Below are 15,504 nucleotides of genomic sequence, written 5' to 3'. Positions count from 1 at the left end.
TTAGCGACGAATATTAGTGACAACATATTTTTTTCACTAAATAACAGCAGATCAGCAGCGACATAGCCATTCTGTTGCAAAAATTACTAATAATTTTTTGAGTTACACAATAGCGACAGACTGGCGACGAAATATCTTTTTGGCGCTATAAAATAGCGCGAAATTTTGGCGCCCTAATTTTCACTACGAATTTTGCAACAAAGTGGGTGTGACGAAATTTATTAATTTTTTGCAACATTGTGACGGAAAATCATTGCTAGATTAATAAATATATTTTATGAATTTTAAATTATACCGTGACGAAATTTTCTGTCGCTAAAATCTATTCTAAATAAGTAATTTTTTAGTAGCAATGGATGTCATAATCCGTCGTTATGTTTGTCGCAAATATTTTTTAACTTAGTTGGAACTTTATTAACTCATCTCAAAACAAAAAGGGAAGATCAAAACACTTTTCCTAAAAAAATAGGGTTTTCTTCCCCAGGTGAACTCCCATTTTTCCTCAGGTGAACTCTCATCACAGCTTCTATCTTCTTCATCCTCATTCTAGGGATGTTCTCACATTTCTATTGTGTCATGTGAAAGCAATTTCTCTTTGTTCATATATGTCCATCTCCTCCATGGAAGGCATGGTGGTTCCGTGTTTCTCTTGCCGAGATTTATGGTTGTCAGGATGCATACCTCTTGAGAAATCCTTGAAAGGGGGTGGAAGTGGTATTTGTAAGAGAAAATCAAATCGTTTTCGTTTTAATTGAAATTCTTACCATTGGAGATGGAGTTTTGTTTAGTGATACTTTTTACAAAATATACTTATGTTCATCTCCTCTATATATATAAATATTTCATTTTTTGGGGTGCTTTGTTAGATTTGGATTAATATGGTGCTTATGGTATGGGTGTTATTTGTACAAGGTTTAGTTTTTAGATATATTATTTTAATACCCAGGTGGAAAATTGTAGATGTTGTATTTCTTGGATGAAAACTTGTTGTATCTTTGTTGATGCTGAAGTTTTGATAGATTATGTATCATCTGAGAAAACTCTATATGTCTTGTGCTAAGTTGTGGATTTATGTGTTCTTATTTTGTCTCTTTTGGTTCATGAATCAATCGATAATGTCTCAACCCTAATTTTGAAACTAGTTGGTGTCAACTATGTAAATCGTTGGTAATCGTTACAGAATTTGTCGTAGTTTAACTATAGTAACACTATTTCCAACATAAGAATCAACCCACTGCAATCCTTTGCTTTATGATATGCTTGTATAGACAAAGTTTTCTGTTGATCGTATTAATTAAACAATGTAGAAGGTGTTGAAAATACCGATTTAGGTGTTTGGGATTTAAATTGTGGTTATGATTGAATTTTTCCTCTGTCTCAGCTTTCCGTCTCTGAAGAAAGACATTGTCATACAATGTATGTGAAACTAGAAGCACATTGACATCCTGTAAGTGTTCTATTTCTCCTTTTTCTTTTTCTTTCTGTCTTCATCCTTCTTACTGTTCCCATTTTAAGATCTCATGAAAAGATTTTCTGTTGAAGTTAGAAAAGAAAAAATATTGCCTCAACTATCTCAAATAAGAAATTAATTTATTTTGAAAGAATAGGGTTTTTAATGTTAATTCTTATGAGAAATATTTATTTTTATACTACTAGTTGTGTACTATCATTTAACAATTAATTTTCTGTTGTGTGATACTACTATTTAGAGTCATTGTTGGGGAAAGTAGATGCTACAAAGACTTGGTGAAATTCTCTCATTAGGAATGAATATTTTTGATATTTTTGGTGAGGGTTAAGTTTCTTGTAAACTTATTTGCTGGTTCAGTAATGGTGACACACTAGATTAATGCATGTTGTTAGAGGTTTTGTTTGGAAGTGTATGAAGGTAATGGTTTAAAAGAAAGCTTCATGATTTAATAATCTAGTTCTCCAGTTATTGTATAAGAATATTATAACTTGTACACTATAAAAAAGTTGGTTCGAATGAGGTATATCATTCTTTTTTCTGTTAATTCATTATATTTGAATAATTGAGGTATCAAAAGGAGGCGAGACTCTAAATCGACGTGGTCTTTTAAGAACAGAACAGAAGAAGCATGGAACTATTTAGACCATACCAACTTATAATGAAGGTTTAATTTTTATACGAAGCGCTTTTTATTATGGTTTGATACTTTTTCATCAGATTGTGGATGATTGTGAGATAAGAAAACTTCTGATTTAGAGATCCCATAAGTTTTTTGTAAAAAGAATTTTTTTGAAAAATTTGATTGAAATGTATCTAACTGGAGTGGATTGATTGGCTAGTTTTGAAGGGCTCCTAATTCACCACTCACTTCATAAGTGTTTATGAAAGTCAGTACAACAACTCATTTATATTATGTGTATAGTTGTTACTTGTTTTGTTATTGTTTCATGTTCTTGATAATAAACAAGACAAGTTGATGTTATTGCTATATGTTCTTGTTAATAACCAAGACAATCTGATGTTAAAATAATAGTGATGCTTTGGATGCTTAGGAAATCTCCACATTCACTGAATGTTATATATATATGGTAACTGAATGTTTCATTTGAATGAGAGGTATTTTTTGTGATGCTTTGGATGCCTAGAAAATATCCACATTCACCTTTTCCCCTCTTTGAGACACTGTCTTTTAATTATCATTGATGGACAATCCAAAGAGAGTTTGTGTTCTCTTCCTTGCTACAGGAAAACTGAAACAAATGTTATGCTTTGTGGTCATTTTACATTAGTGTTTTACATACAAGCTTTGATGAAAGAATGTAAGCATCAGGTCTAGGTGCTTTATTAGAAACACATAATCTAATGGTATTCAACTTTTAAGACTCTTAAAAGACTTCTCCAGTTTCCTAATATTCTTTTTGGTGATTGTATTCAAATTTTCAGAATCTATTATAGATTTCTGAAGCTCATTCTTTGTGTAAATCTTCTAACCAAACTCAATGATAATTATTTCACTTTTTTGTATGCAGGCATAAGTTTTTTAACTTGTTCTACAAGTTTTTTTAGTGGTATTTTTAATATTTCGTCACACTTCAGTGAGGTAGCTTAGTTATATTTATACTAGTGATAAATGTTTGGCTCTAGTTTCTGTTGTTGTAATATTTTTTTCATCTACTTTAACTAGCATATTCTCTATCCATGTTCTATTTGTTACATGTTTGTTTCTTTGGTACCTTCTGTATGTAGTGAATAACTGCTGCAAGCATTGTCAACAAAGAATACTACTCTCATCACATTGTGAAAAACATTGGACTTGCTTTTTCTTTTTGTGATACTAGTCTCCTTTCATTTTTATACAACATGATATTATGTGGGTTTGCCTGTATTTTACATGTTATATAGGTCTGTCAGTATTTTGTTTTGACATTGGATAAGAAGCTCTCATGCCTGTTGTGTATGTAGTTCCACACCACTGAAAGTTATTTGTGTAGACATGATAACACATTTTTCAGGAAGCCAACTGCACTATTATATTTTAAGGAAGCCAACTACATGTTACACTGTTATATTTTTTTTATAGGTGTGGCTCGAGGCAGAGGCTGTGGGAAGTCTTTTGGTAGGAGTAGCCCTACTATTCATGTAAGCATGCCAACTATTATGATACCTACTATAGTTTCTCCTCAACAAGGTGGTACCCCAATCGTTGAAATATCAGCTCAATGTACCACCCCAACTATCTCTGAGACACCTCTATCTATACCAAATCAAAGCAATCTCATATTTCAGGGTCTGTCTCTCAGAGCATCCCAACAGATTGTAGTAATCCAATTGTTGAAGGGGATCTATCTACTCAAAGCAACTCAAGAGGTCGTACAAACACAATTGTTGATGTTGATTCTAGTAATAGCTACTCACGAACACTTATAGATAAGTTTGAAAAGGGTATTCAAGGTTATTTTTGATAATTCTAGGTATTACTTTACATCATACATAAGTTTGAAAAGTGTATTCATACTAATAGATAATTGATATATTACTTTCAAAATTTATTTCAGAAAAAATTCTATTGGAATGTTTCTATTAGTGAAAGTGCAGTGAAGAGACTGATTAGTCAAGACGGATATAAAATACAGAAATTTTATTTCTACAATAAAAAGGGGAGGAGTTAGGCCAGGTTATGCACCTGAGCATTTTTTGAAAAAAATGGAGACAACTTTGGGAAGTGATGAGTCTATTAAAAAGTCAAAAACAAATGTAAAAAATCGGTGTGGTGGTCATGAAGTTGTTGTTGCAACTCACACAGGTGGCTCCATCTCAATTCGATGACATCGCAAGAAACTTGTTACTATATATTTCATAAATTATATATGTAACATCTTTAAGTTGTATGATATATATATATATATATATATATATATATATATACATATATATATATATATATATATACACACACACACACACACAAAATATTTTTGTATCTAAAAAGTATTTTCTTTTGTAAAGGCTATTGAAAAGGGACGAGATACAACATCGAGCGAGTTACATTTGCATGTCTATATGCATGGTCATGATGATAAATCTTTTATCGTCAAAAGCTCTCAAATTGTCCATGTAAGTTTGAATCTGGGAAACCTATCAGAAGATATACATGTCATTTCTTATTAGAAGGGAAAACTTGGCTTAAAATGTTGTTGAAAGTAGTATACAAAAATATGGTTGGTTTATACTCTTTGGATTTCTACCCTCTTTTTCCTGGTTCTCAGGTTGTTGTTCCTTTTTCTGTTCCGGAAGTGTTTGCTTCATTTTTGTTTCTTTTCTCAGCTTCATGCTCCTTTCTCATATGGTATTCCTCATATATCTTCTTGATTGTGCATACATCTACCAAGTGTCCATGATGCTTGCAATACATACAATAGTCCGATTCATTGCACGATCATTGACCAAACACTACTAGAAATTTGGTCTACTGGCACGGTTCACCTACCGCTGCAATAGACGTTACTACCGTAGCCATAGGTCTAAGGCTACGATTACGTCAACCGCTACAACAGATCACGTAACAATAGCTCTGTTGCTACAATTTTGTGTGACGGGTCATATAACTGTAGCCATACGTTGACCTATTTCCACGGTTCTCATTTGAATTAATTGCCAACGGTTATGGCCGTATTGGTACGTTTTGAACCGTCGTAACAGAGGTTTATGCATCAGTTCTGTTAAGGTTATGGTACAATTTTTATTTCGATTCAACACACCGTTTCACTCTATTGCGATGGTTGTTATAGGGTATTACAATACTTTTAGACAATTGTAGAACTGTTGCTTAATGCCTATTGCAACGGTTATTGCCTGTTATTTGCAATAATTCTAAAGCAATATTAGTAAGCTATATATACCTGCTATATACTAAATCATTCACGAGAACAAATTTTATAACATAAAAATACACATAAATCATTAACGATAATAAATATTCATTACCAAATTAGAATTCAAGATCCGTGATTCTAATATCAATAAAAGTAAAATATACAAATCTTTTTAAAGCATTCAAAAAAGGTGAAACACATGCACCACACAATTTTCAATATTCAAAATATATATGATTTATAGAACATCAATAAAGTTTACATTAATACTTCAGCTCCTATGTCAAGTCTTCACTACTGCTTTCATCGTCTTCTTCGATTTCATCACCTACATACAATCAGGAAAAAAATATAAATAATTTAGCGAACCTCAAATCTTGGAAATTGACAAGTAAACATGTAGTTACAACCATGCATTAGCTTTTAGAATTGTTCAACCCTAAAACTTGGAAATCAAGTACATGCCAATAACATTCAACTGCTGCATTCAAACTTCTACAAGCAGCAGCAGAAACAAGAGACCAGACTACATGCAGTAACATGCATTAGCTACTATGTTGGCTCGACTAAACATAATCGTGAAGCTAGGATTCAACACTATCATACTACAAGAAACCAGCAGCATAAACAAGAGACCAGACTACAAGCAGCAGAAACAACACTATCATGATTCAACACTATCATGCTACAAGAGACATGTTTAATTAGCATAAACAAGAAACCACAAGAAACCAGACTACAAGCAGCAAGTGTCAAAAAAATCATGAATCTAACAACTGGTCCTCTACTAGTCTACAAGCAGCACCAGAAAACTGATGACCAGACAACAAGCAGCAACTCAGACATTAGACTATCAGAGAACAAGCAGCAACTCAGACATTCAACTCATGAATCAGGCATTTACTGATCCTCTGCCTAACTTTTCCCCAACTTCCTAGATCAATAGCATACTTTTCCGTTCTAATCCTATAACAAGTAGCAACAACAAATAATAATCAAAACATAGAATTAGCGACACCAACCTTGTTCATCCCCTTTAACAGAAGTAGATTCTCTTGGTGAAGGAGTCGACAATGCTGCCAATATGTTAGGATCAATTAATCGCGCATGCTTAAGTTGTTCAATAACATTTGCAATAACTTCTTACCGCACAATTTTCTTTTGTTCCTCCATTTGTATCTCCATTTTCTGTATCCTTTCTTGCATTTGCTGCATTCCATCAGTTGTTGCACTTAAATTTGATTCTGAATTGCCAACTTTTTTTTCAAACTAGTCTTTGTAACTCCTGCGCCATGTAGTCTTAGACATCTTGGATGTTCAGGACCCATGACGCTTGAAAATGCATCAACATACTCACCATTTATGCTTATTTGATTTTAAATTTACTCTATTTCAGCCTACCAAAACATATCCAACAAACACAATATGAAATTAATAATTGATCTAAATACAAAAAATTAAAAATAGACAGTACACATACAATTTTACTAGTAGTATCTTCATTTGAAGACTTGTACAAATGCCCGAGTTTTCTTGTTCTTGTAACCACAAAGAGATCCTTAGATGATATTGTCTCCTTATCTTTCTCCTAGTCATATTGAAATGTATATAAAAAATACACTTACACTGGAATAAAAAGGCCCAAAATTTTATCAAAAAAATAATATATAAGAGAACACACCAGCTTATTACGAACTAAAGCGAAACTCTTTTTGTCAGCAGTGTGTGGATTCATCAGTTTTTTTTCAATAGTTTGCATTTGTTTCACACATTTTCTGCAAAGAAAAAATGAAACAATAATGTTAATGTAGGTAAGAACTGCATTTTATGCATTTGTTTCAGACAACATAAAGCTGCAATTTGCCACAAATCATCTAGGTAAGAACTGCTTGTTAATGCGTGTTTCTGCGCAGAGAAGAGAACTTGTAATAGTTCCATCATCTTATTTATTCCAGTTACAAAATGCACATGTAAAAGACCATTTTTTTCATCTTCTTTATTGTGTTTACAAGTCATTTTCTTTTGACAACTTTGTTGTTAGAGAAGATGAAGGAGAAGACCAACTATATTAGATGAAATATCCAAACATGTTAGACACAGAGATGCTACTGGAAACAGAGGTACTATTTTATCTAATAGCCTTGAAGTGTTAGGGGTCACTAGGTAGGAAGAAGCTAGAAAGGGAGGAAAAATCAGGAGGTATAATACAAATGCTACTTATTCAGAAAAAATTGAGATTTTGAACTACATTTTTACCTTGAATTTTTCAGTATTCCAATATTAGAGAAGCTCTCTAAATTGACATTCTGGAATATGATCAGGCTTTTTTGCCATTCGAACTGCATTAGTGTCATATGCATCATTTATTTCATCTTCAAATCACTTCTATGTCTTCTCCAAGCATCTCGAATTGTTACCATAGTCCAATTGTACGCAGCTTCAGGAATAATGTATTTCTCCTGTAATTTAAAGTCATTCACATAGCCAATAGATGTAAAATACTTTTACAAATAATTAATTATTGTAAACTACATACCTTGGTATAATCCCATAAATTCTTTTTAGTGTCCATGTTCCTCCAATCCAATATATCAAATAGGCAAATAGTCGCATTTCTAGCCAATGTTCCTAGTAAGCTACTTAGCTCTATGACAACATCATCAGTAGGACCAACAGGTTGATTTGATTGTTCAGTATGATCAACTTACGCTCTTTTCAGGCATGAACATCATGCATTTGCGCTCTACCTCTTTTATTTGGACTAGAAACATCTTCAGCTATAAGAAAATACAAGAAATATAATTAAAAATTATGGATACATTTAATAGGTTTGTAAACTTATATGTTACCTTGTTCTTCAGGTTGATCATTTGTTTGAGGAGTGACAGAATTCATTTGCATATGCTGCTCAAGATAAAAAAAAACATAAACATGAAAAAACAGAATGTATTCGAACAAGTCCACAAGATCCTTGTCAGTCATCAACTTCCATCCAATCCCAATCAGTATCATCAAAGTCATCCTCCTCCTCTTCCGATGTTTCCATAGCTTCATCTTGTGAATGTTGTGCAAGGGAAGGAGCATCGATGATATCAACAGGAAGATCTTCTCTTGACCATCTAACATCTACATCAAGTACTCTTTCTGATGGACAAATATCCTCATTAGGCTCTCTCCAAAATGTTTCTTCAATATTAGGACAATTCTTTTCCTCCAAATCATACAAATCCACAGGGACTTTGTTTCTTGCATAATAAACATTTTTCTCAACTGGGTCTTCCACATAAAAAAACTTGATGCACTTGAGATGCTAGTACAAAAGGATCATTTGTACTACATTTTTTGTTGAAATATACCCGAGTCAATCCATATTCATCGACTTCATTATGAAACCAATCACAATTAAAAAGTACAACACTAAAGCAACCCCAATAATCAATCTCAATGATATCCTAAATAATTCCATAATAGAGAACCATTCCATCAATAGGATTTTGGTCCCTCGCACTAGCAAAACTATCCGTTGTGGCTGACAAAGTCACTCCACTATTCTGAGTTTTGCAAGGGGCATCTCGTGTCTTTGTATGAAATCGATATCCATTAATGAAATATCCAGTATATCTTTTTTCCACAAAGTTAGACCCTTTATCTAGCCATTTTAAATGATTGGACACTTCAATATTTGTAACTTTGTCCCTACACCAATCACCAAATTCTCTACTATGGACATGTGATTTTACCCATGCATTGCCTCTAGTAAGATTATCAGTTAAGTTGTTATGTTCCCTGTAAGCATGTAATGTAATTTAATCAAAGTGTATTTATAAATGAAATGAAATTTGAAATACATTATCATAAACAAATATTTTATCTTACTTGATAAATGCCTCTACTTGTTCATTTCCTGTATTGAACAAAATATATCGATGTGCTTCAAACAACTCATGCTGCTCTATATTAATAATCTTGCCTTTCCTTGTATTCTCACTTCCAATTGGATGACCTGTCTTAGGAAATAAAGGTAAAACACCACTTTCCTCTGTTTGAATGTTCTCATCATCCTCTGTTTCACACATACTTAATTTTGTCTTCACCGTATTCGGTAGGTATACGGAAATAAATTTCAAACAATCTACAGCTGAAATACCTTCTACTGTTGATCCTTCAGGATTTTTTCGATTACGAACAAATCCCTTGAAGTCACACATAGTTCTTTCTGTAGAATACATCCAACGCAAATGAGTTGGGCCTCCAAGCTTAATTTCATCTACTATATGGATAGTCAAATGTGTCATTATATCAAAAAATGATGAAGGAAAAATATTTTTCAAGCTCACGTTCAATATCTATGATTTCTGCTTTCATCTTTGCAAGATCGCTTTTTATAATAACCTTGATACATATGGCTCTAAAAAATTACCCAACCTAATCAAGACCATAGCTATATTCTTGGGTAACACTTTTCTGGCTGCAACCTGGAGTAAGTAATGCATTATGAAATGAGCATCGTAACTTTTGTATCCTGATACTTTCATCTCTTCAATTTGCACACAACTTGATATATTAGAAGCGCACCCTTTTGGTAATTTGGCATCTTTTAAGACGGTGAAAAATAACTTTTTCTCATCTGATGTCATAGAGAAACAAGCTTTAGCTAGATGGATATTTCCTGTATCACAATCTTTTAGAGGTTGAAGCTCTTTACGTATCCCCATTTCATACAAGTCATAGAGAGAATTTTTATGATCTTTGGACTTTCCAAGTATATCTAATAAAGTCCCAAGCACACTGTCACAAATATTCTTCTCTATGTGCATCACATCAAGATTGTGCCTCAATTTGTTTGTTGCCCAATACAGCAACTCAAAAAATGGATTTTTTTCCATGGACCATCAATCTTTCTTTTTCTTTTCTTTTTGTTCTTTCCAAATACATTATTGAGTTCACGAAGCTCTGCGCACCTGATAATGGAGTAGGTGCAACTTTATGCTCCTCTTTACCATTAAATGATTTTTATCTCTTCTAAATAGATGATAAGGAGGTAAAAATGCCCGATGACCCAAGTAACACATCTTACAACTATGTTTGAGATATTGGAACAAGTATTATGGTTACAAGTGGGGCATGCCAATTTCCCCTTGGTGCTCCATCCAGAAAGCATTGCTAGAGCTGGAAAATCACTTATTGTCCACAATAAAACTGCACGCTTTAGAAATATTTGAGTAGTTACAGCATCATATGTTTCAACTTCCACTTCCAATAGTTTCTTCAACTCCGCAATCAGTGGTTGCAAGTATACATTTATATCATTTATCGGAGACAATGGACCTGGAATAATCATTGACAACATAATATTCTCCGACTTCATGCAAGTCTATGCTTATAAATTATAGTTCATTAACATAAATGGTCGTGTGCTATGGGAAATTCTCATAGTTCTGAATGGATTGAAACCATCACTTGAAATACCCAATCTAACATTACAAGCATCATTAGCAAAGTCAGGACGTAATGAATCAAAATCCTTCCTATCTTCACCATCTGCAGGATGTCTTAAATTTCCATCTCTAAGTCGTTCAGTATCATGCCATCTCATAGCTACAGATGTTTCACAACACGTGAATATTCTCTGAAGCCTAGGCTTTAAAGTAAAGTACCTTAAAACCTTCACTGGGATTTTCGTAACATTATTATTTAAGTCATTACGAACACTCTTCCACCTTGAAGCTCCACACACAGAGCAATTATCTAACTTTGCATTGTCATTCCAAAATAACATGCAATCATAAGTGCAAGCATGTATTTTCTCATAATTAAGACCTAACTCTTTTATGACCTTTTTTGCCTTGTAAAATGAGTCGGGTATCTGAGAAAATGGAATTGACTCTCTAATCAAGTCCAACAAGTCTGAAAAGGCCACATCATCCAACTTGTGAATGCATTTAAACAAGTATAGCCAAATGGTAAAACTCAACTTAGAAAAATTCTTACACTCCGGATACAACTCTTCTTTCCCTTTCTCCACTAATTTAAAAAATCTCTTTGCATCTTCAGGTGGACCCTCTCTCATTCCTTCATGTCTCTGATCATCTACTACAATTCTAAAAGTATCATGAAGTAATCTATCAATGTCGTCATGCATGTTAGAAGTTTCTATTTCATTGGTTGGATGTGGCGTATTTCTTGAGGAAAATCCTTCTCCATGAAAAACCCATTCTGTGTCTCCATGAACAAATCCATGACAAATCAAATGATCCTCTACCATATTTCGACAATGCCAATTACGATTAAAGCACTTCTTACAAGGACACCATATTTCATTTCCTTGCGAAGCTCGTTCAGATGCTTAATTTAGAAAATCATTAACTCCGTGAATATATTCATTGTTGGATCTTCGGAGATTCATCCAACTTTTTATCTCCAAAATCCATTGAATATATATTCTACATGACCTGACCAACAAATTAAAGCCAATATATTCATGAGTACAAGCAATCTCAGCAGAACTTAACCTTTCAAACTTTTAGATTAATTGAATCTTAAACCTTCACACCAATTCAACACCAAAAATTGACAGCATTAATAGTATAACCCAATTGACAAGTTATTAGAAAATTTCACCATTTAAGAAACTTTATACACAAAAATGACTAAGGGCATGCTAAAAATATTTCAAAGCAATAAGGGCAGATTTCAAGAATTAATGAGATGAGCAAGAAAATTAAAAGAACTAGGTGGATAGTCTCAACCTCCTTGTTCTATGCTCTTTAAACTTGTCGAATTTTGTTAAAGGTGAAACACTAATGTCACGGACTAGAGAATCTGCTCGTACTACGTGCGACACTCAACAACTTACTTACGACACGATCTTGTAAGCTCAAGTAAGCCTTTAAGACTCGGAACGCTAAGAGAATGCAAAGAAAGACTGAGAAAGGGCAAAGAGAACTTTAGAAGAAGGAACCTTGTATTACTACTTCACTTGGTTGTTAGATGGATTTACAAATGAATGGCCCTCCTATTTATACTACATCCTAAGGGCCTAAGAGTAAATAAAATTTACTATACAAGTCTTTCTACTAACTACACTTTAGTCCATATTCTAGAGAATTCTACATTATCTAGAATATACTAAACTCTTCCACAAAGATCTAAAGTGTTCTAGAGAATTCTAGGGAATTCTCTAGTCTTCTCCACAAAACTAGAACGTTCTAGAGATCTCTGGAAATCTCTTCAAGACTGTAGCTCCTCCTTCGCTATTCGGACGTCAATTTTTGGCAAGAATTTTGGCGGGACGTCACACTCTCCCCCACCTATTGATGTGACGACCGCGTCGCATTGCGGCTGTATCGGTGTCCGAGTTTTTTCGTGCGATCATCAATTCACGCACTCGATCAATCCCTTCGAGCAGCTTCCTCAACGGTTTTCCGATCTCTCTCGACCCGATCTTTTGAACTTCCTCCTTAGGAAGCAAGTGCCTCAGCGGCTTCTCTTTCATCATGGCAGTGTTCCCTCTCGGAACCTTCTTCGCGCGCGGTGGCAAGGGCTTCTCAGCACCATTGTCTTCTCCCGAACTTGCAAAGGTAGTTGCAGGTGTTGTCCTCTTTCTCTCGTCGACCCTCTCGAGCTGCATGGCTGTCAGTCGGACCTGTCCCTCCGTCTTTTGTGCCTTCACCATGGGAACCATACATGTTCCTCCTTCTTCCATGATCATCAGTTGTTTGAGGTAAGGATCGATCACCTGCCAATCGCCTAACGTGATTCTCACTCCATGCGCAACTCCACTCACGGGAGTTGGTGGTGCATTGACCGTCCTGATTTGGGCGTTGCTTGGACTGTAACACAACCGCAACCTCATTGATGTCATCTTGGCCATGATATTGACCTCTGCACCTGTGTCGACCAATGCACGAGCACGTCTTCCATTGATCTTGATGTCGACGTATTGTGTGCCGCATGCCTTAGGCTCCGTAGACCTCTGTTCCACATTCCTCTTCTCCTCATGCCTCGGCTTCTCTTGCCTTGGATTCTCTTGCCTCTGCGGCTTCGGTGGTTGCTTGGTGACAGCTACGCATAGGCTTATCAAGCCCAACTTCTTAGTCTCCTCGGCTTGATATTCCTCATGTGCTTCCTTCTCCTTCCGCTCTCGTAGGATATCACCAAGGTTCTTCAGTTCAGGGCAATTTGCATAACTATGCGGCCCACCGCATATGTAGCAACCATCTCCCTTGGCAACCTATATCTTCTTCACCGTGTTTCCATGATCTCCGTACTTCTTGCCGTTTGACCTATAGGTATAATGCATGTGAGGCCGTTATTCCTCGCCTCGCCTCTTGGGTTGTGGTTGTTGCTCCTCGCAATCTCCACAATATCCCCCACCATTATCATGACTACCTCTTTCGTCCCCTCTGGCACTGTAAGACTTCTCCTGCCTGAAGTCTGTCAAGGCTTCGGCTGGTATGATGGCTTCATCAATAGTCCTGACCTGTCGCCGCTCCAACTCCGTCCTAGCCCAATTTTGCAGCCCATCCATGAAGTGGAACAACATATCTTCATCCGTGAGGTTGGTAATCTGAAGCGTAAGGGTGGTGAACTCCTGCACATACGCGTGTATGCTGCCCGTTTGCTTCAACTCCCTAAACTTGCGCTTTGCCTCATAGATGACTTTGTTGGGGAAGAACGCCTTCTTGAACTCTTCGCGGAACTGCTCCCACGTGTTCATGATGCACGTCCCCTTCTTGATGTCGGACTCTTTACGCGTCCACCATGGCATGGCCATATCTGAAAGATATAATACGGTAGTGTTGATCTTTCTTTCATTGCTTCTCACCGGACTACACTTGAAGTAGTTCTCCAAGTGCCATAAGAAATTCTCCACCTCTTGCGCGTCGCGGATGCCTTTAAACATAAGTGGCTTGGGAGCCTCGACTCTGGCCTCCCTCTCCCAGTCAGGTGCTACGGATCCTCCAACCTCTCCGCCTTCCTTGAGCGCTCGCACTTCGGCCTTCAACGTATCAATCGTGCCAAGTGCTTCCATAAGTCGGAACTCCGAGGAAGTGATGGCCTCCTTCATCTCGAACTCGGCCCACTGGCGTACCTCCAACTCCTTCCAGATGTTATCGTTCTCCTCAAGGGTGAAGTCTTCAAGGATCTTGAACTTGTTGTCACTCGCATTCAAATGCCGGCCTAATATCTTCATGGCTCGTCTAGCCAATTCTACCCTTGCGACCCAGTCTTCTCCTGCAGTGACGTCTACAGTCGAGGGTGAATGAGATGTTAGCACCCCGCTAGTTGCGAGCACGGGAAGCATTTCCTCGTTACCCTTCTGATTCTTCTTTCCCTTTTGATTCTTCTTTCCTCCATCTATGCAGACGTTGGTGGTGCTGGCGCCATTCGTGTCTCCTTCGTTAGCCATTCTCTTACGATCAACCTGCTCTGATAGCACTTTGTCACGGACCTAGAGAATCTGCTCATACTCCGTGCGGCACTCGACTATTTACTCGCGACTCTTTAACAATCTTGTAAGCTCAAGTAAGCCTTTAAGACTCGGAACGCTAAGAGAATGCAAAGAAAGACTTAGAAAGGTCAAAGAGAACTTTAGAAGAAGGAACCTTTTATTACTACTTTACTTGGTTGTTGGATGGATTTACAAATGAATGGCCCTCCTATTTATACTACATCCTAAGGGCCTAAGAGTAAATAAAATTTACTATACAAGTCCTTCTACTAACTACACTTTAGTCCATATTCTCGAGAATTCTACATTATCTAGAATATGCTAAACTCTTCCACAAAGATCTAAAGTGTTCTAGGGAATTCTCTAGTCTTCTCCACAAAACAAGAAGGTTCTAGAGATCTCTGGAAACCTCTTCAAGACTGTAGCTCCTCCTCCCCCATTCGGACGTCAGTTTTTGGAAAAAATTGTGGCGTGACGTCACACTAATCTATACACATCATAAACAAACATGAGAAAAATAACTACTCAAATTAATCCGATAAGTAAGAGGAAGCAAGCACACGAGCTGAAATAGAGGAAGAGTAAAGCAACCAGACAACTAGAAACTATGCTAACCAAGCTTAAATAAAGTCGATGGATAACTCCTAAAACATACTTGACTAAAATCATTCAAAGGAACCAACCAGTGATTGAAGCCATATCACTAG

At 36.0% G+C, this 15,504-nt stretch overlaps 1 protein-coding gene and 1 long non-coding RNA gene across 2 annotated transcripts; one reads left to right on the top strand and one right to left on the bottom strand.

Moving 5' to 3' along the window:
* The first annotated feature begins 436 nt into the window (after positions 1-436).
* Positions 437-4,018, top strand: LOC104649522 (uncharacterized). Its single transcript, XR_743435.4, has 3 exons — positions 437-506; positions 1,382-1,447; positions 3,552-4,018. It is a non-coding gene; the product is annotated as an uncharacterized lncRNA (long non-coding RNA).
* Positions 4,019-7,706: 3,688 nt separating this feature from the next.
* On the bottom strand, positions 7,707-11,608 carry LOC138338736 (uncharacterized). The gene is made up of 9 exons (XM_069289824.1): positions 10,813-11,608; positions 10,472-10,671; positions 9,764-9,818; positions 9,220-9,610; positions 8,820-9,129; positions 8,330-8,653; positions 8,193-8,247; positions 7,880-7,989; positions 7,707-7,802 (listed from the first exon to the last, which is right to left on the bottom strand). The coding sequence occupies exons 1-9, from the start codon at positions 11,606-11,608 to the stop codon at positions 7,707-7,709; spliced, it is 2,337 nt and encodes a 778-aa protein (XP_069145925.1).
* Positions 11,609-15,504: the final 3,896 nt, after the last annotated feature.

This window comes from Solanum lycopersicum, chromosome 10, assembly GCF_036512215.1.
Source record: "Solanum lycopersicum chromosome 10, SLM_r2.1".
NCBI classification, from domain to species: domain Eukaryota; kingdom Viridiplantae; phylum Streptophyta; class Magnoliopsida; order Solanales; family Solanaceae; genus Solanum; species Solanum lycopersicum.
This window is presented reverse-complemented; position numbering and strand designations above follow the sequence as displayed.